This window comes from Paramisgurnus dabryanus, chromosome 18, assembly GCF_030506205.2.
Source record: "Paramisgurnus dabryanus chromosome 18, PD_genome_1.1, whole genome shotgun sequence".
NCBI classification, from domain to species: Eukaryota; Metazoa; Chordata; class Actinopteri; order Cypriniformes; family Cobitidae; genus Paramisgurnus; species Paramisgurnus dabryanus.
The window spans coordinates 13,414,531-13,433,962 of NC_133354.1; the positions used below are offsets into that span (position 1 = coordinate 13,414,531).

The following is a 19,432-nucleotide window of genomic DNA, read 5'->3' on the forward strand; positions in this document are numbered from 1 at the left end:
GAATGCGTTAGATAAAAATATTTCATGACTACTCTAGCTTAAAATCTGATCTCATTCATGAAACAATGTGTGGAATGTGACGGCTTAATCCATGTGGCACCATCTGACAGGATCTCTGTGATCCATTGCTTGGTGGCGCATAATTTAAAGGGATAGTTCACCCAAAATCGAGGGTCTTCTGGTTAGTGTGGGAGTGGATGGTACCATCTCTTTAAGTTTTAAAATGACACAAAAGGGTGATTCTCACGAAATTAGACTTATGAGGTGTCATATAACATTTTGATAAAAAGTAAATGCTATGAAAATAAGAAGCATACAGTTACAAACATCTCTTCATGTACTATTTTGCACATGATTTCAAATGACATCAAACCAATTTTGTTGTTTTTTCCACATTTAAGTGGAAAATTTTCATTACCGCAACGACTGGATTTGGGTTCTTTGACATGGAAAATTTATAATTAAAAAATCTAAAAAATAAAAAGCTTCAGTGCATGTTATACTATAAACATTTACAGTAAAGAAACATGTGGTGTTTAATGATCATTGGTAAATGTAGAGACAATAATAAGGAATATAAGTGTGTCCAAGACCAATTTTCTCATCCTCCGCAACATTTTTCAATCATTGTTTCAATCATTGCAAGGAACTAACATTTTAAAAAACATTTTTGGAAGGGACATAATTGACTGTGACACTCAAGATATCTACCAGGTAAGCAGTTCTTATTTTTTCTCTCCACATAAAAGTTAAAACTGTGTTTGTCATAGTACCTAGACAACTTTTTAGTTCTCATTACGGAAACATGAGTTTGTAAATGCATATATTTAATGTAATATCATGTTGCGGTAATGATAATTTTTGATAATGATAAACTAAAAAAATTTAATAATTCTATAGGAAATATTTTTAAATGCTTTAAAAATAATGGTTATAGTAAATTCAGACCTTAATCTTATATGTGCAAAAAATTGCCTTCAAAGGCTTTTTAAAAATTCTGATGCTGGACACCTTCTAAATCTGGATTTCGTGAGAATCACCCAAAAGTGATAAACAAGTAACTTAATTCGAAATGCCAAAGAAGCCAAATGTTTTAAGTGCCCTGAAGGCATATGAAAGGGTTTGGTGAAAAACAAGCTAAAATATAATTAATTATTTGATAAAAGCATATCCTTCAATGAACATTCAGGATGTTTGCTTTAAATTAATTTGCTACGGTGGTATTCACAAGAAATTGGAATAAATGTCAAAACACTTAAAATACATGACTCGAGTCAAATTTTGTTATCTATTTAATATTTCTTGTCTCTTTTAAAGGCTTTACTGGTCTGCCTCTATCACCATCCACTTCTTTAGTAACCAGAAAACCACAACACTTTTTAAAAGTTCTGCATTAGGGTTCTGAAGAGCAAAGAAAGACACTGAGGGTGTGTAAATAAGGACAACATTTTCATTTTTGAGTGAACTATCCTTTCAAGCTTGACAAAGTGATGACTTAAATAATGTAAAGTGCTTGTAAATAGTTAAAAGTCCAGTAAATGCAAGGATCAGCTGACTGGTACTTTGGGATCCATAGTTTGGCTTCGGTATATAAAGTTTCTTTGATCTTAAGTTCAGTAGAATGGCCTAACTCCAGCTCACATGATATTTTACCAGGCTCTTTGAATGCCTCATGTCAAACGTTGCAGCAAAGGTTAGTCATGTGTATGGAGAGAACGTAACACAGGCTGGGAGAGTCTTCATCACAGGCGCCTTTTGAGTCTTCGGCTGTAAATACATTGGGTTTGTCTGCCAGCCCCCTTAAAGTGTGGATGAATCACATGGTACGTCACTTGATTCACTAAATGGGCAATCACAAAACGTAAAGGCCACAAAAGAATGCTTGTGAAGTCACATGGCTGAGGCGGATTAAAGCCATATAACATCTTCCCCCAAACACTCATTTTCCCTTTTTTGTTTGGTTGCTCTTTGCTGTTGAGGTAACTATGAATTGGTGATGCTTGGTCTTGAACTTCTAACCTGTTCTTACTTTAAATCCAGTGAGAAGGAAAATAGCCACGACTTGTAATCTGGGTCTCGTGCTCGACTCCATCAGAGGCCTTTGGCAGCAGGGAGAAAAGCAAAGCTTACTTTCTTCAACCAAACCAGACCACCACCTTCTCTTTTTTAAGTTCACATTGTAAATCTGACTCGTGTTCATTATTGCTCAGCTATGCAGTAGAAATCAGAAGATCCAAGCAATCTTGCATGCATTTGGAGAACCATGACTCTCCTAACCGAGGATCAGCCTTGCAGGTTCTCTGGACCAGAGAGCCCAATTGCATCTATAGAGCACTACCCACAGGACTCCGGGTTAAAAGAGGACTATGTGGACAGTATGGAACCAGCTGTGTTCGGAGTTGTCGAACCTCCAAAGAGGTCCAGAGGAAGGCTTATCATGCACGGCATGGTTATGTTCGGAAGGGAATTCTGCTACGCCGTCGAGGCGGCATTCGTCACACCGGTGTTGCTGAGCGTTGGACTCCCAAAACGCTTGTATAGCTTGGTGTGGCTCATAAGTCCTATTTTGGGCTTCATCCTGCAACCCGTAATTGGCTCGGCAAGCGACTACTGTAGGTCCCGGTGGGGCCGCAGGCGACCATACATATTGTTGCTGGCAATTATGATGTTGGTGGGGTTAACTTTATTTCTAAATGGAGATGCGGTGACATCAGGTAAGTGTAGCTGAATTGCCTTGGTTTTGAGATACATGACGGTTAAATTTGGATTTAACTAATATTTTGACTAAATATTGTAATTTATGTGCAGTAGTGTGTAGTTAAAGGATCTGTAACCGTTATATCAGCTTCTCTTTAACTGATTAAAAGGATGATACATTGTGAAAATCTTTCATTTGGTAACATCTAAAAAAAGTTAAAATACTTTGTGAAAAAATTGAAGTTGAAAAAACTTAGGTTGGTCCAAAGTTTCACTTTCTATAGTCTATTTACTTTTTAAATAAAGTGAATGAAACTTCAAATTAGTTAGGGATTATACAGTAGAATTAGATCCAGGAAAATAACGTAGCTGGATACGGCTTTGAATTTGTACAGAATTGCGGGGAGCCTGTTTATGTATTCAGATTTGGCTGAACTTGAACTGTCGTTCAATTAACTTTCAGCTCGGCTTTGCATTTTTAGCCTATTTTATTTTTTCCATAATCATAATGTCATGTCTAGAATTTTAATAATGAATTGGTTACGCATTTGTTTTACCAACACACACATTTATAATACATTTCCAAGAAAACATTCCTGTGCATGGACCTTGAAAGTTAACTTTTACTCAAAGCAAAGAATAAGTGTTTTCAACCATTGTTTCTTCTATAGTTTATTATTTTGTTAACTCTTCCCAGTGCGCCTCTGAACGGTGATCTACAAATTTTTAAAAGGGAATATAAAGTGTATTTTCACTCATTTTTGTGCATTACTATATACATGTTTCATTGAAAGTACATTTTATTTTCTTTGTCTTCAGCTACGATACAGGACAAAGATGTTAAAAGGACGTGGGCCATCGTTGTAGTCATGTTTGGAGTGGTGATGTTTGATTTTTCGGCAGACTTTATTGACGGACCCATCAAAGCTTATTTGTTTGATGTGTGTTCTCATCGAGATAAAGAAAGAGGTCTGCATTATCACGCCTTACTCACAGGTGAGCATTGACAATACTTACTACAGTATAGCATTACTATCACTTGGCCTCAGGAAAAGTATAAAAAAAAAAATTGTTGTCGTCCTTAATGTTGGTAGTCCATTTTCAGGTCAAACATAGCTGTTTACTTTTCAGATACCTTCAATTTGTATCACTGTGTGAAGCACAGCCATTGTTATTTTGCATCGTAATATTTGTTGCATGCCAGGATTTATTTATTTTATAATAGGGTTAAAATAATTATTTATGAAAAAAAAATATTAGACATTTTATCTGTATATTTGAGGTTTTTATAACCGCTTTATTTTTTACAACCTTGTGTTTCTTAAATTTTATAAGATGCCAGTGCTTCGACTGAACGTACATTTCTTTTAAGACAAGACAAAAGTTGACATTTTAGTGCTAAATTTGGGACAAAAAGGAAGATTTTATATATATTTTTTTAAACCAACTTGACACATCTGTTATTGAAAGCGACATGCACTGCACCTTTCTGTTCAGTTGCTTCAATTGTTTGAAACACTTATTCATTATGTAGTACTGTTAACCCTGTGAGTGCTGTCATGAAAAAGGGCACTATCTTTTGTTAGGTCTATATTTCTTACATGTGCATTTGTACACCTACCCTCAGTACTCATCTATCTTTTGTTAGTCATCCTGCAATTATTATTAACCCTTCCCAAGGTTAATTGCAGTGGCATGGTAGCATAACCAGAAGTGTACACCATCACATTATCACTTCGCCACATTGGAACAGTATAATTACTGATTTATTGTTTTATTGTACATTTTTAAGTGTTGCTTAAGTGTTCAAATAATAATAATAATTCGCTTTTTAATGTGAAGCCGGTTGTTTTGAACTATTCATCATTTGAGCCTATTGGGGGCTTGCAGGAGATTATTTTGACTGAAATCCATGTCCTTGTGTAAAATTGGTTGGCATGGTAGCAACAGGCTGTGTCCTGTTTCACCACCTGTAAGATGGTCTGTGGGGTTCTGCTCTCGTGCTGCTGATGAAACCGAACATCCTGCTGTCTGTAAAGCAGACCTCTGAGGGATATTGTTGTGTTAGCAGAAACACCTGCCTTTCTGTCTTCTCTAAAATCTTACCAAACTCCGTGTTTACTGCTTGAAATCTTTACTTGATGTGAAACTCAAAGTATCCTTGTTTTCTGCATTCTGTTAGATTCCATAAGCAGACTTTTTACAGCCAAACAGACTTGTGCGTCTCTTTATACGTGGCATCTGCTTTCGTCTATGCTAAACCGATTATTTTATGTCTTAGATTAAAGATTTAAGCATGGCTTTGATTAATATTTAAGTGAATTTTGGTGTAAGGTGTGTGATGACATGTTGTATGATAATAATGACACTTCTTGAAGAAATGTGGAATATGCTGTTTTTAGCAAAAAAACAACAACATTTGATTATTTTTCATACAATATCTAGTTTGTTAAGTTTATTTTAATTGTCACCATGCTGCCCTTAAGATGTGCTCACCTCTCAATCACATAAAAACTCATTTGTTTTCTAAAATGTTTGCCGTGCTGGTAATGTGAGTGTTGTTACACACAATGATTCCTTTTTTTTTTTAAATAAATGACAAATTGCACATAAAGAATGAATTGAATTCTTTTTAAAGTCCTGTAGGTCCAGGGGTGCATTTTTGTCATTATAAAGAGGTAAATTATGTTGTCAAGGGTACAACAGTGACATTTTGACAAATTTCAAGTCTTACAAATTATTGTAGGAAAAAGTCATTAAGGAAACGCAATAAGTTATAATATTACCATCACAAAAGCATCACACACTGTTAGAAAAAAGGTACAAAACCGTACTTTTCTAGTGGGTGGTAGAACGTACTTTTCTTAGGGGTGGTACCCTAAGGTTCCATTTTGTACCTACCTTTACAGGTATACAAAACATAATACAATGTTGTACCCTTTGGGGTACATTACTGTACCTTAAGGATCTATTGTGTACCTTTAAAGGTACAATTAACTGTTTTGTACCCCTAAAATTTAACTGGTACAAAATTGTTGCTTAAGGTACACAATAGGTCCTTAGGGCATGATACTGTACCCCAAAAGGTACAATATTTCAATGTGTTGTATATCCATAAAGGTCCAAAAATTAACCTTTGAGGGTACCACCCCAGCGACAGAAATGTTACAGTTGTACCTTTTTTCTGACAGTGCACACTTACTACTATAAAAACTGATGTTTGTAAGATGTTTCTGAGTTTTATTACCTAATGCAGGTTTGTGTGATGTTTTGATTTTAATGGACTGCGAGTGTGTACTCGGTGTGTATTAATCCAACACAGTCTCCGTCATGTGCTGAGATCATGTGTTGGAGCTGAGAGCACCAGAAGCACATGACTAGATCAGGGATGCTGGGTTGTGTGTGTTTGTGTTCTTGTGTATAAGCAGCTTAACCCTTAGTGTTCTGGTTTCACCGATTATTCAAGAAGACAGAAATTTGCAGAATTTCCCATCAGAATAATTAATAGGATGCTAAGCATTACAAGGATTCACAGCTCTATTAATTCTCATCCTGTCTTTGAAAAACAAAAAATAACATTTTCTGTGATTTCTACATCAAATCATCCTACATTTTGTAAGGAACATTCTGTAACCTTGATATCTTTAACATTGACTTCAGTAAGGTCATGTTGAAGATTAAAATTAAAATGAAATCAAACGTTGATGCTCATAGTCTCGTAATTACATTATGAGCCTGGATATTCATCTTGGAGTCCTACTTTTCATATTTTACTTTCTATAACAGTTCATCATTATAGATGCTTCCTTTTAAGCATTTTCAATATTATTTCTGTGTCACAACCATAATATTATGTCAACCCAAATTGTCAAAACATTTATAAAATGTAATTAACATAAATAACATCTCTTAAAATGTTTCACTGATTTATTAATAAAAAAAATCTTCTAATGGCTTTTTGCCATTTACACACTGTACACACAGCTTTCACTCAACTGTAATTTTTAATGCAATATGTTGTGTTGTTTGCAGGTTTAGGTGGAGCTTTTGGATACCTGATAGGAGCCATGGACTGGGGTCACTCTGCATTGGGTCTCGTGCTCGGTTCGGAGTACCAAGTCATCTATTTTTTTTCATCCTTGACCTTGGGCTTTTTTCTCACTGTGCATCTTTTCAGCATCCCGGAGATACCACTGAGCAAAGACACCAGTTCAGACTCACTCAGCTCTCTCCTCCTGGAAGTTTCTCATAACGGCGGCTACGGCTCTGTATCCAAAGAGCTGCCGCCTGAGCCTGAAATAAGGCAGCGTTCCTTCTCTGCTCTCAGTGAAGCGAATGCGGTTACGCCCAGTGCCAAGCAGCCTAACAGCGAGGTTGGTCATTTGTGTTACCTGATCCTTTTAATTAAATGGTTTTATTTGTAGCTCAGTCAGTTTTGCTATCATTTAAAACAACCTGTTTCGAATTTGAAACCTATGCCTTCATGGACTGTAATATGAATGGGTATTGTTGGGTATGTCTCTCATATAGGTATGATACTATTCTTATGCCGGGTCTACACACTAAAAGATTTTTTACATCTTATAAGATTTTCTAAATGTGATAGACCACAAACATGAGGATGATAAAATCCTAGATTTAACCGTTTTGCTCCTATAGTGTGTTGTGTGCCATGATGTTTCAAAGACAGCACACGACACACAAACAGATTTTCAACTAGAGTTTCGACTGTGAACACAGGAAATCTCGCAAAATCACGCATGGCAAGAATAAGCACGGCGGACGATATGCAGGAAGAACTTTCAATGATAGTGTTTGGAATGATTTTCACAGAAATTTCAAGGAACAAAATGAAAAGTCATGGACTTAACTTTGCATTAACTTCACTTTGTGCTGCACCATGACTGCTTTCGTCTTCCATCATCTCGCATTCTGATTTGATATTGTTTCGTTTCACGTGATAATTTCAAGAGCGTGCACACGTTTGTCCTCGGGTTTCCCCCACACATCAGGATTTCTGATTGTAAATATTAAACCCATTTAAAGGTGCAGTGTGTACATTTTATCAGCATCTAGTGGTGAGGTTGCGAATTGCAACCAACGGCTCAGTCCACTGCCCACCCCTCACTTTTGAAACGCATAAAGAAGCTACAGTAGCTGCCCCCGGAAAAACATGTCAACAACGGAGACAACTTGTTAAAAAAGTTTGTCCTTTAAGGGCTTCTGTAGAAACATGGCGATACAAAATGGCGACTTCCACGTAAGGGGACCCTCAGTGTATGTAGATAAAAACGCCTTATTCTAAGGTAATAAAAACATAACGTTTCATTATAAAAAGGTCTTTATACACCCCTGATAATATAGTTTTGTATATTATTTTGTATTTCTGTCAAGAGATCCTTTTAAAAATTACACACTGCACCTTTAATGTTTACGATTCACGAGTGGGCCGCTCCGACAGTCTTCGAATCAGGTTCAGAACACTCTTAACACACATCATACCAAGGGAAAATCTGATAAGATAATCTGTAGAACCATCAAGATAATCGGGACATAGCTAGGATTGTCGTAAGGGGGAAATCGTCACAAAATCAGCCCGATTATCTTTTGGTGTGTACCCAGCATTAGTTTGCCTGCTAATACAAATACAAATACATTTATTAAAGATAAAACCAATTGTAATCTATTTAGAGATCTTTTTAATACATTTATCTATTTATATGTATGCATTTGGCAGACATTTTTATCCAACATTATTTATTTATTTTATCAATATGTGTGTTCCCTGGGATCAAACCTATGGTGTTTCTTTTGCTAACGTAATGCTGTAACACTTATTATAGCACTCAATTGTGATGTACGTCATCACGATTCAAAGGTCCCCTGTGTAAAAAAGTGCACATCTTTTAAAGTTCACGCTGTATTATGTTGCATTCATTCATTACATTTTTTTTCTCGATAACCCAATGTTCATTTTACTGTTTAAAGTCATTGTAAAAAACACACAAATGATGTTTTGTGCAAGGTTATTAAGAAAGTGACGACATCAACGTATGTCGTTGGATCTCCATCATGAGACTGCAAATTGTGAATCATAAACAACACTGGAAATGCTCTGTGAAATATATCACTTTGGTCCTTATCTCACACTGTAATTTGTTATGCCAGTGAGTCACATCAAATGCTTTTTTAAAGCATCTTGCTTGTAGTTCTGCTCCGAAGCTTTCTGTGCAAAGTGTACATTACCATCCGAATGCACATTTTTGGTTTGCAGACCTTTTTTGCTTAAACTGTCAATGTAAGAAATAAAGGTACACAAGCTTTCACTCGTAGGGCAGGCCTACCCTTTAAAAAGTAATATAGGTACAGATATGGACCTAAGCACTGTAGTTTCATGTCTATAACAGTAATGTAGCCAATTTTTATCAAAAATAATTTTGTCTGTTAAATGTTCATTTGTCTCCGGTGAAATAAAATGTAGCTCTTAATAATCCTATCAGTCTTGGTCTCCTAAACATAACCTTCACCGATCACATAATCTCCCGTCTGTTCCAAATCCTCTAAACCTCTCTCAAGGAGACAAAACTTCATTAATATTCATGTTCATAAACATTGTAAACACACTGTTGTGAGGGAAGGGAGTATAGAAACATAGGCAGGCCATAACACTGGGTTCATTTTAGTACTGGTAAGTCATTATTGAAACAGGATGAGTTGTGAATACGTGGCGGGAATTGCATTAACATGATGAGATACAACAATTGTATTTCACTTTTGGCAGCACCGCGATGAGGCACTGCATTTTATATCTTGCTGGTTAATGGTATGAACTCTTGATTTAATGCATTATTTCAGTCTGACTGAATCTCTGTTCGTTGCTTTGAGCCTGCAAACCATTTCGAACAGATCATTAACCTGTGTGTGTATATAATTGTGCTTCAGGTGCAGAAAAGGATGACCCTGAAATCTTTGCTGTCAGCCATGATTAGCATGCCCAGCCATTATCGTTGTTTGTGCATGAGTCATTTGCTGGGCTGGACGGCCTTCCTGTGCAATATGCTTTTCTTTACTGACTTCATGGGACAGGTAAGCTCTTTTTGATAAAGCTATCATAAAGGGGCGGTTTCCCAGACGGAGTTTATCATAGTCCCAGACTATCCATGATTGATTTGCCTTAATTTAGCAACTTGCATTGCAATATATTAAAGGGGACATATCATGAAATTCTGACTTTTTCCATGTGTAAGTGCTATAATTGGGTCCCAAGTGCTTCTATCAACCTAGAAAATGTGAAAAATAATAACCCAATAATTTAGTTTTGGTAAACCATTCTCTGTAAGCATGTGAAAAAAAGGTAATTGAAATTTGGCTCCCCTCGTGATTTCAGAATTGGAAAATAACACCCCTTAATCTGCACTATCCAACCACAGCACTGCCATTTAGTGCAGAGATCAATTCATATGCATGTTAAAGGACACACCCAAAAATGGCACATTTTTGCTCACCCCTACAAAGCGGCAATTTTAACATGCTATAATAAATTATCTATATGGTATTTTGAGCTAAAGCTTCACATATGTACTCTGGGGACACCAAAGATTTATTTGACATCATAAAGAAGTCTCATGAAATGTCCCCTTTAAGAAACCCTGGGAAACCCCCTATAATGTTTAATATAATGTCTTTAGTTGGTGTATTGAAATGTATGTTGTTTAAATTGTGTACCATGTTTTTTGCTCATTTTTCCGTGGCATTCTCACGGATCTCCGCATATTTCCGTGGCCCTGCCACGGACTTTCTTTTCCGTGGCATTCTCACGTATTGGTTACTCAACTGTTTCTCTGAGAACTTCACTTTTTACCATCAACTTTGAAAACTTTGTGAGCTAAACATGAGCTAAATAATATTGAAGGTAGGTTCCAGGTATAGCCAGAGGAGAACAACCTCACCCCTGCTGGGTCTGTTTTTTTCAAAGGTTTTTTTTTGCCCTTGGCTTGCTCACCGGGGGTAAAAACATGAAGGCATTAGAGATTATTGAACTTCTCAACAGAAACTCAGACAAAACAAATAAAACTTTGCTGGACTTTTATAATTGAGTAAACCAAAAGTGTTCATTTTCAAAGGCCCAATGATGCAAACGGGAATGTTAGATGTTATTTGTCACTTTTTCTTTTTATCCACCACATGGAATCTGAATAAAAGAAATTTGCGATGTCCCTGCAGGTTCACCTTGGTTACACAACGAAAGCAAGGATTCCTGTGAAGTTGTTTGCTTGTTATCAATCTGTTTAACAAATGCATAATGCTTTGAAAATCTTATGCAATCCGTCTGTCATATGTAGATCGTGTATAAGGGGAACCCATATGCCGAACATAATTCAACCTCCTATGTGACTTATGAGAGAGGAGTTGAGGTGGGCTGCTGGGGTTTGTGCATCAACGCCGTCTCCTCTGCACTCTATTCATGTGAGTGATATGAACCGTCACTCAACCGACTTTATTAAATATTCAGTCTTTTAATGTAACCAGCCAAGAAAAGACTTCAATTACACTTGGATACAATACATATCCCTCCATTCAGCCTAAATGAAATTGGATAATATTCTTGCTTCTTTAAAGTTATTAGTCTGTTTTGATGAGAGAATTTTTTTAACATTCTGCTTTTATAATTTGGGCTGAGAGTCATATATTGCTGAAAAGAGCATTTAATAGTGAGGCTGTTTCATCAGTGATTAAAAATACGCCTGATTGGTTAATCTGTCCGTGCTATTCATTCAAGCCATTATTCTCTACCCTTGTTTTTTTATTAAAGTCCATTGTTACAGCCTGCTAAAATGATCTCCATATGTGTCTCTCCAGACGTGCAGAGGTTGCTCCTGCCATACATTGGTCTGAAGGGTCTGTACTTCCTTGGCTACTTTATGTTCGGTTTGGGAACCGGTCTGATCGGGCTGTTTCCAAATATCGTAGCCACCCTGACGCTGTGCGCCGTGTTTGGTGTAATGTCCAGCACACTCTACACCATCCCATACAACCTCATCTCGGAGTACCACAAACGGGACGAGGTCAGTTGTAAATAAAAAATGTAAAAAATAAATGAAGGGCATGTATACATGATTTCATAGGATTTTTTCATGTGGACATCTTGTAGAAATTATTCTGTATTTGCTCACACTTTTCTGTTAAATTAAACACATCTACAATGCCTCCCCCAAGGGTATGTGAACAAATAAACCACACTTTAAAATGTATTTCATCACAAAAAATGGGTTCACAATAGATAACAAATATAAATCTAAGTGGCAGGGCTGTTTGAATAATGATATAGTTTTCTAAAGACGGCCTTCACTCTTCTTAGTCATTTCTTTTTACCTATGAAAAAAAGCTGAATTTGGAGAGGTGCGCTTTTGCAATGTGCATGTACTGTAGTTTCTTTCGTAAAAACATTTTGAGAATAAAATCATTACTATCTTAACAGGGCGGTTTACTAAGAACGTCTCTCTATTTAAGATAAGTGTCCATCATAAGTTTGCAAATCAATTGTGCACTTTCCTTAAAGGGACACTTCACCCATTTGCATTAAGCTTTGTATCGTTAGAACCCCAGTCATGTTTTTGAATGGTCATGCATAATTTTATAAATACAGATTTCAGTGTTGCACTTCCTTCTTTCAATGATGTAAAAATCATAATTTTGCATCATTGAAAGAAGGAAGTCAAAATATCTTTGTTGAGGGGGTGAGAATATAAACACCCCTTTTCTCGGTCAAATAGGCACCAAATTTTAAATGTATGTTACATTTTGACTACAAATATGACACACTTTCAATAAAGATGAATATTTCTTCGGGTGAAATGCTCCTTTAAAGGTGCAGTGTGTACATTTTAGCGGCATCTAGTGCTAAGGTTGCAAATTGCAAACAATGGCTCAGTTCACTACTCACCCCTTGCTTTTAAAATGCATACAGAATCTACAGTAGGCACCACCAGACAAACATGTTGGAGACAACTTAGTAAAAAAAGTTTGTCCGTTAATGGCATCTGTAGAAACATGGCACAAAATGGCGACTTCAATGTAAGGGGACACTACGTGTGTAGATAAAAACATCTCATTCTAAGGTAATAAACCAATAACGGTTCATTATGAAAGGTTTTTATACATCCCTGATTATATAGTTTTGTATATTATTTTGCACTTCTGTCAAGAGATCCTACTAAAAATTACACACTGCACCTTTAAATTACATATTGGATACAGTTAGCCACTATCTAGGAATCTTTGCCTGTCTGAAGCATCAATTCAGATGCAAGCAAAAAGACAATTGAGATGCAAATATAGAAACTTTAATTAATTTAAAGAAGGCGGGGTGCATGATTTTTGAAAAAGGCTTTGGAAAAGGGAGTCATGTCAAGTACCAAAACACACTTGTAGCCAATCAGCAGTAAGGTGCGTGTCTACTAACTGACATCGTTGCCTGAGTTGCATATGTGTTGGGCGGGTCTATCAAAAGAAGGTCCAGATTCTATTGGGTTAGGGGCGTGTTTGTTTTGGTGATTTTAAATATCAACACTTGCTTTCAGAAATCATTCACCCCACCTTTAAAGTTGCTGTCACCCTCCTTATGTTGCTTGACAAAAATGTAAATAAGCTTTAAAACATCACTTACAAACAGATTGTCCTCTTTTGATCAATTAAGAAATTTTCAGTGCACTGCACTGTGATATTATGGGATGTTTTATAGTTCATTAGTTCATTCTAAATGACTTGAGATGATGAAATCTTCTTCAGCATTTTCCTGGTGTAATGATTTGGGGTTTTTGGTTCTCTGGTATTACACAGCATATTATTTTAGGTGCAAGAGCAAAATTATGAAGCCGGTAGCAGGGATTATGCAATGGACCCTGTGATTTGCAAGTCTGATCAAAGATTAAAGCTTTTCTTTGCCATTTTTTGCTGTTATAGGAGCAAAGGAAATTGACTGGTGAGGACACAGCTTTGGAGAGCCGTGGTACTGGCATGGATTGTGCAGCTCTTACCTGTATGGTACAGTTGGCTCAGGTCATAGTGGGAGCTGGACTCGGAGCACTGGTCAACCTGGCAGGCAGTGTCATTGTAGTGGTGCTCTCTGCCTCAACAGTCTCTCTATTCGGCTGCATTTTTATTGCTGTCTTTATGTAATGTATGCATTAAAGTTATTACATTTTTCCCAGTTCTTATGGGTTATATGCATTTATTACTTGTTTAATATTTTCTATCAAAACCAATCTTTCTGATACTGTAGAAAATGAAATGCATACATAAATGATAAATTTACTTTATTACAATAGTAATCAATGAGCTGTTGGCAGGGCTGTACTTCAGATGGAAAACTTTTGTTATATAAGGACAAACATCTTTATCCAAGGGTAAATCATCTTAAATTTGACAAACCATAACGTCAAATGCAAATTATTGATTCAGTTTACATTGTAGGCTATGTATATGATGATAAAACACTTTTAGTTTTCCACTTTATCATAGTCCAAAATTCAGAAAATGTATAATTTATTGAGTCAGTACACTATAAGTTAATATTTGTTTATGACCCATGTTATAAATTGTGTTCAGAGTATGACTTATGATGCAAAACAAGGGTCCTCCAGTTATTGTTTGATATCTTGACCATTCTTTATAAAAAATAAAATTAAGCATCATAAAATGCAATAATAATAAATAATAAGTGAATAATAAATATTCAAACTTTAAAATGACCAGCATGAAGTTTCCGGCATAAGAATAAATAAAATATGTTATGTATTTAAACAGTATGACTTTGCAAATCAGTATTATTTTAATATATCTGTTAGCATCATAACAAAGTAAAGCGATACTCATATTTTTTTACAATATGTACCAGGTGGTCCCGTGCATCTTCTCCATAAGGGGTCCCTTGGCTAAAAGTTAAAGACCTCTGTTGTGAAACATATCATAGAGATTTTCCTGGATGGTAAAATGTGAGGACGGATGCACATATTCCCAAAAGTTTTATAATGATTGTTTTGCCCATATAAAAATTAAGGCTGTTTGCAGCCATTCCATAGCAAAACTAATGTTGTTTCTCAATGACCCTTTCAAGTCAAAGGTTCCTTTAAGAACCATTTATACATTTTTATAGTCTGAAGAACCTTTCTCACTACAAAGAAGCTTTTGTGCAATATTTGGTCCCGTAAGTGTGCATCTAATGCAGTTATGTGCTGTTAGGCAGAAGGTCATTCCTGCTGTTATACATAACGACCCCCGGAGGATAGAAAATAAGCGCGGGCTCCGCATGAACGAGCGGAACGAGTGCCGGACCCTGATCCTCCTGCTCGGGCTTGGTAGTGGCGGTAAACGGTCTCATGTTCGTCACTGAAGGCGATGTGATCTGCCAAAACAATTTCTTTAAAGCCTTTCTGAACTCCCTCCTCATCAAACAGTACAGGATGGGATTGAGACAGCTATTTGAATGCGCCAAACACACAGTCACCGGGAAAACATACACCTGTGTGGCGTAATACTCGTAAGTAAAGTGAACCACGTTGAGTTTTATTAAGATCCCCCACGCGGTTAACGCCTGATTGGGCAACCAGCAGAGGAAAAATGACAAAACGACAATAGTCACGGATTTGGTCACTTTGGATCGCCTCTTTGCGCTGGAGGTATTCACGTTTTTGTTGGTAATGAAGCGTAAAAGCAGCAGGTAGCAGATCGTTATTATTCCGAGGGGAATAAGAAACCCCAGAAGTACTTTTTGCGCGTGATATAAACCCAGCCAAAACTGCGCGTCCCCGCTCCGATCGGGAAACTTCACGAGGCACAGTTGCTCGTTGGACACAGTGGCGGTCGTTGAAAAGATCGCGTTTGGTAGCGCGGCGCCGATCGCGGCTATCCAAATGACGACACTCATCCAGCGCGCGGATAAACGCACCCGGCGCCTTCTGCTTTTCAGCGCTGATGCCACAGAGCAGTATCGCGCCACGCTCATGGCCGTGAGGAAAAACACGCTGGCGTACATGTTCGTGGCCGTGACATAAGAAACTATCTTACACATCGCCTTCCCAAAGAGCCACGTAAAATCCATTGCGTTTTCCACAGCCCAGAACGGGAGTGTCAAAACAAACTGGAAGTCGGTGACTGCCAGACTGGTCACGAAGAGATTGATAGACGACTTCTTCCACGCTTGCTTGGACTTCATAAGATACAGCACGAGGATGTTTCCGATTAAACCCAGCGCGCACACCACCGAGTAAATGATGGAGATGATTATCCTCAGCACCGCAGACCCATCTCCAACGAAATCGGTTTTATCCAAATCGGCGAGATCCTGGAAATCGCTCCACGAGAGATTGGTCTTGTTAACTATAAAGCTCGCGTTATACAGGAGACTTCCAGATGCGTACTCGGTACCTGCGTCCTGCATCTCAAAAGTCTTCTGCATTGCTATAGTTTAAAGTCTAATCTTTCCATCTTGGGTGCATGGGTGCCAAATATGTGAGAATGGAAAAGCAACCCATAGCTGTCCAACTCTGCAGCCTTTTTTTCCAAGCAAACTTTTAGGTGGACCAAGTTTGCGCATACGGTATTTTGCACCCAAGGTTCAGTGAAACAGTGAAACGAGTCGTTGAAATAACTAAGCGTCTGGTCTGTCGTTCATGAGTAGGTTTATGCCCACTGACAGCAGACAGCGTTTTTATAGAGCTGGGTCTCAATGGATTGGACGGCGTGCGCTTTACGCATGGCAACGGTGCTCTGTTTAAATAGCTCTGAACAGCTAAGTGAATAGTACAAACCTTTACAGTCAGGTTTCTGTCGTGTTTTAAACTATATTTGAAATATTTTTGCACATAATATATGTATTAAAACATTATTCTATTTAATTTTAAACATTTCTGTAAGCAGTTTTGGAATCTGCTTCCCCAAATTACAATATCAGCATAATTATTTACCTAGTTTAATTTTAACACAGCAGAGTCAACAAATCCACACTGGGGAATGTGAAGGTACCCTTCAATGTGCTGAAGGATAACTGAAAGGTTGAATTTTATTAAGCTACCTTAAAAAGCATTTGTGAGCAACCTTGTTCTTCCCTACATCCTTTACATGTTATGACAGAGAAAGAACAAATTTGCATACAATGCTTTTTTATGAGAAAAATGCATTTGTTCAGTAAAATTTCAGCTCATGAAATCACTGTCAGATATCTTATGAAGAAAAAAACTGAACAGTTCAATGGAATAAAAATTTTATAATGTATTTTTTAGTTCTAGTCTGAATCTACATAATAGTCTTTATGTATGTTGTTAAATATATAATACTAATTGATCCTAAGATATTACACTACAAAACAATATGTGACCAGACTAGCAACAAATAGCCTTTGACCTTTGAAGGTTTCTGAGATAGATCTAGTTTATTATAGCACTAGACACCAAATGCTTTATCTTGTTGGCCTCTGCTTAAATAATTCATTATGTGAGTCTGCTTGAGCCTTGTTTTGCATATCAGCTGATGAATCAGATGTAAGAAAGTTTATCATTAGCTTGGGGGTTTGGTTTGGATTTAAACACATAGTTATACAATAAAATATATGCTGTAAATGTAAGAGCAACAAAAGACATAACATCTTTAATGTGGAAAGCAGCCGACATACTGTAGCAACCACATTACAATAAATCACATCTTTAAAGGTATTTGGTAGAATCAGACTCATTCCTTTGAGGCTTTTAGTTTTGTCACAATACTGAAGTGCAGTCAATGCTGTAGGTCGCCAATTACATTGTAACCAGTAGGCTTGTTTTCTAATTAAAGGTTTACAGGTCTTGCCACAGTCTCTTTGTCCACTAACAAGTAAGGTAAGAAAACGTAAGGTAAGGTAAGGTCAAGTCTGCTGGTACATTTTGTATCAATAAGAATTCTGTCATGATGCTCAAAAATCAATATAGAATTCAAATAAATGCTCATTGCTGGGGTGTTATTATTATAAATATATTCAAGCAATCCACATCTATTATTTAAAATAATATGCATAAAATAAAAGTGTGTTTGTGATGAAAATGAGTTTGTATTATTTCTGGACAGTTTTATAAATTGTAAATGTGACCCAGTATTTGATAACCCAATTATTGTCACTTTTGTGCTTTTATTTTTTCTACCTAAAATTATCTTGCATAATGTAAAGAACTATAATCTTGATATCTTGATATATTTAAAGTCATGTCAAAGATTGAAATTAACATAAAATCAACTTCGATGCTCCTAATCTTAAAGACCTTAGCCTTGATATCACAGACTGACAACTGCAGATTCAGCAACTGGACGATATAAATCGTATGTTTTAACAATTCATCTTCTGTCAAGTCAAGCGTGGAAGATTTAAAGGACAGACAGACAGACGTTACTTGTGCCACAAGATGGTCACATTGCACAGGTTGCAGTTTGTAACCGAACTTGACAGCCAGTCATGCTTTTTCATAGTGGACTGTAGAATAGAGTAGCTTTGACACTTTGATAATAGCTTTTCTGTTCCTTAGGGGGAAAGTTCGACACGTCTGGAGTAATATGAAGGTAGATGCAGACAGAATTTTCAAGTTTGAAGTCAATGATCTGTGAAATACTCAATTAGGGTGACTAAATTTAAACATGTGAATGAATGTTGTTTACTACAGAGCTTTAGATAAACAGCATGTATTTTTAACTCTTTCCTAACCATGTAACTGAATTAAACATTTTTAGCACATGCATCCAAGTCGATGTTTTGCTGATTCAACAATTAAGTGAAAAATAATTAGCTTGTAAAAGTGTGGGCAAGATACTGTTTTTCTGATGGAAACCTTCCAGTTTTTGGTTGTAGTTGAGTTTCATGCATCATTTTGAGGAGTAATTGGCTTTGTTGATAACTTTAGGCTGAGTGATGGATGAGTCAGAATTGTTTTCACAGGTAGCTGCCCCCACTGTGCCAGATCTAGTTTTCATTTATTCGATTGATATCCCGGTCAATCCATTTATTTCCTCAAGGAAATCAATTTCCATTTGAAATAAATAAGGCATTGGTGGCTCTGGATTGGCACTTGATCTCTAATTGGTATTCATCACCACAAACTGATTCTGTAAGCACTCAGAAAGAGAAAATAAATCTAATTTACTGAAACGGAAAATGTCTGTTTTTATTATGGGTGATACCTCATCTTTCTCTGTCAGAGAGACCGTTATTTCATTTGTGTTACATATTTCATTTGCTGAGATAGAGTTTTTAGAAAAGCTTTTCCGCTTTTGAAATAAGAATTAATTATATGTCGAATAGCAATGTAAAAATTACTGTGCTAGTAATAGTGCAACGGAAATGGATGCTGTGTGATTGTAAAATTCTGTTAAAGGATAATATTCCGATATTTAACACTTTCTGGTTTGTTTTGGATGAACTACAGTGATGGACACAGAAATTTTGACAATGGGTCGTGTCTTGACTTTTTGACTCGTTTAGAAGCGTCTCTTGACTGCTTCAGAATGGAAGTCAATGGCCATGCACAAACATGTCATTAAAACAACACTTAACGTTCATTTTCAAAACTGTGCTACTCACCGAGTGGTTCGTGGTGTTCATTGATGATTAAAAACAAATATATTGGCGCAATGTATGATTTCAATCAGTGTTATTTGCTATAGTGGAACTATTTTTTCAGATACCTCACAACCGCGTATATACTTCCGCTCTATATTT

At 36.7% G+C, this 19,432-nt stretch overlaps 2 protein-coding genes across 2 annotated transcripts; one reads left to right on the forward strand and one right to left on the reverse strand.

The window, feature by feature from the left end:
- The first annotated feature begins 65 nt into the window (after positions 1 to 65).
- On the forward strand, positions 66 to 13,909 carry slc45a2 (solute carrier family 45 member 2). The gene is made up of 7 exons (XM_065286753.1): positions 66 to 2,714; positions 3,517 to 3,693; positions 6,730 to 7,070; positions 9,640 to 9,783; positions 11,040 to 11,163; positions 11,557 to 11,762; positions 13,660 to 13,909. The coding sequence occupies exons 1-7, from the start codon at positions 2,264 to 2,266 to the stop codon at positions 13,873 to 13,875; spliced, it is 1,659 nt and encodes a 552-aa protein (XP_065142825.1). The 5' UTR covers positions 66 to 2,263; the 3' UTR covers positions 13,876 to 13,909.
- A 51-nt stretch (positions 13,910 to 13,960) lies between these two features.
- On the reverse strand, positions 13,961 to 17,732 carry rxfp3 (relaxin family peptide receptor 3). Its single transcript, XM_065286754.2, has one exon. It carries the CDS (start codon positions 16,151 to 16,153, stop codon positions 14,924 to 14,926), a length of 1,230 nt encoding a protein of 409 aa, XP_065142826.1. The 5' UTR covers positions 16,154 to 17,732; the 3' UTR covers positions 13,961 to 14,923.
- Between the last annotated feature and the right edge of the window lie 1,700 nt (positions 17,733 to 19,432).

Excerpts from the sequence above, each read along its gene's own strand:
- rxfp3 (XM_065286754.2), bottom strand. The coding sequence starts at position 16,153 with ATGCAGAAGACTTTTGAGATGCAGGACGCAGGTACCGAGTACGCATCT.
- slc45a2 (XM_065286753.1), top strand. The coding sequence starts at position 2,264 with ATGACTCTCCTAACCGAGGATCAGCCTTGCAGGTTCTCTGGACCAGAG. Across the intron at positions 3,694-6,729 it reads TTATCACGCCTTACTCACAG|GTTTAGGTGGAGCTTTTGGA; the intron begins GTGAGCATTGAC and ends TGTTGTTTGCAG. Across the intron at positions 9,784-11,039 it reads TTACTGACTTCATGGGACAG|ATCGTGTATAAGGGGAACCC; the intron begins GTAAGCTCTTTT and ends TGTCATATGTAG.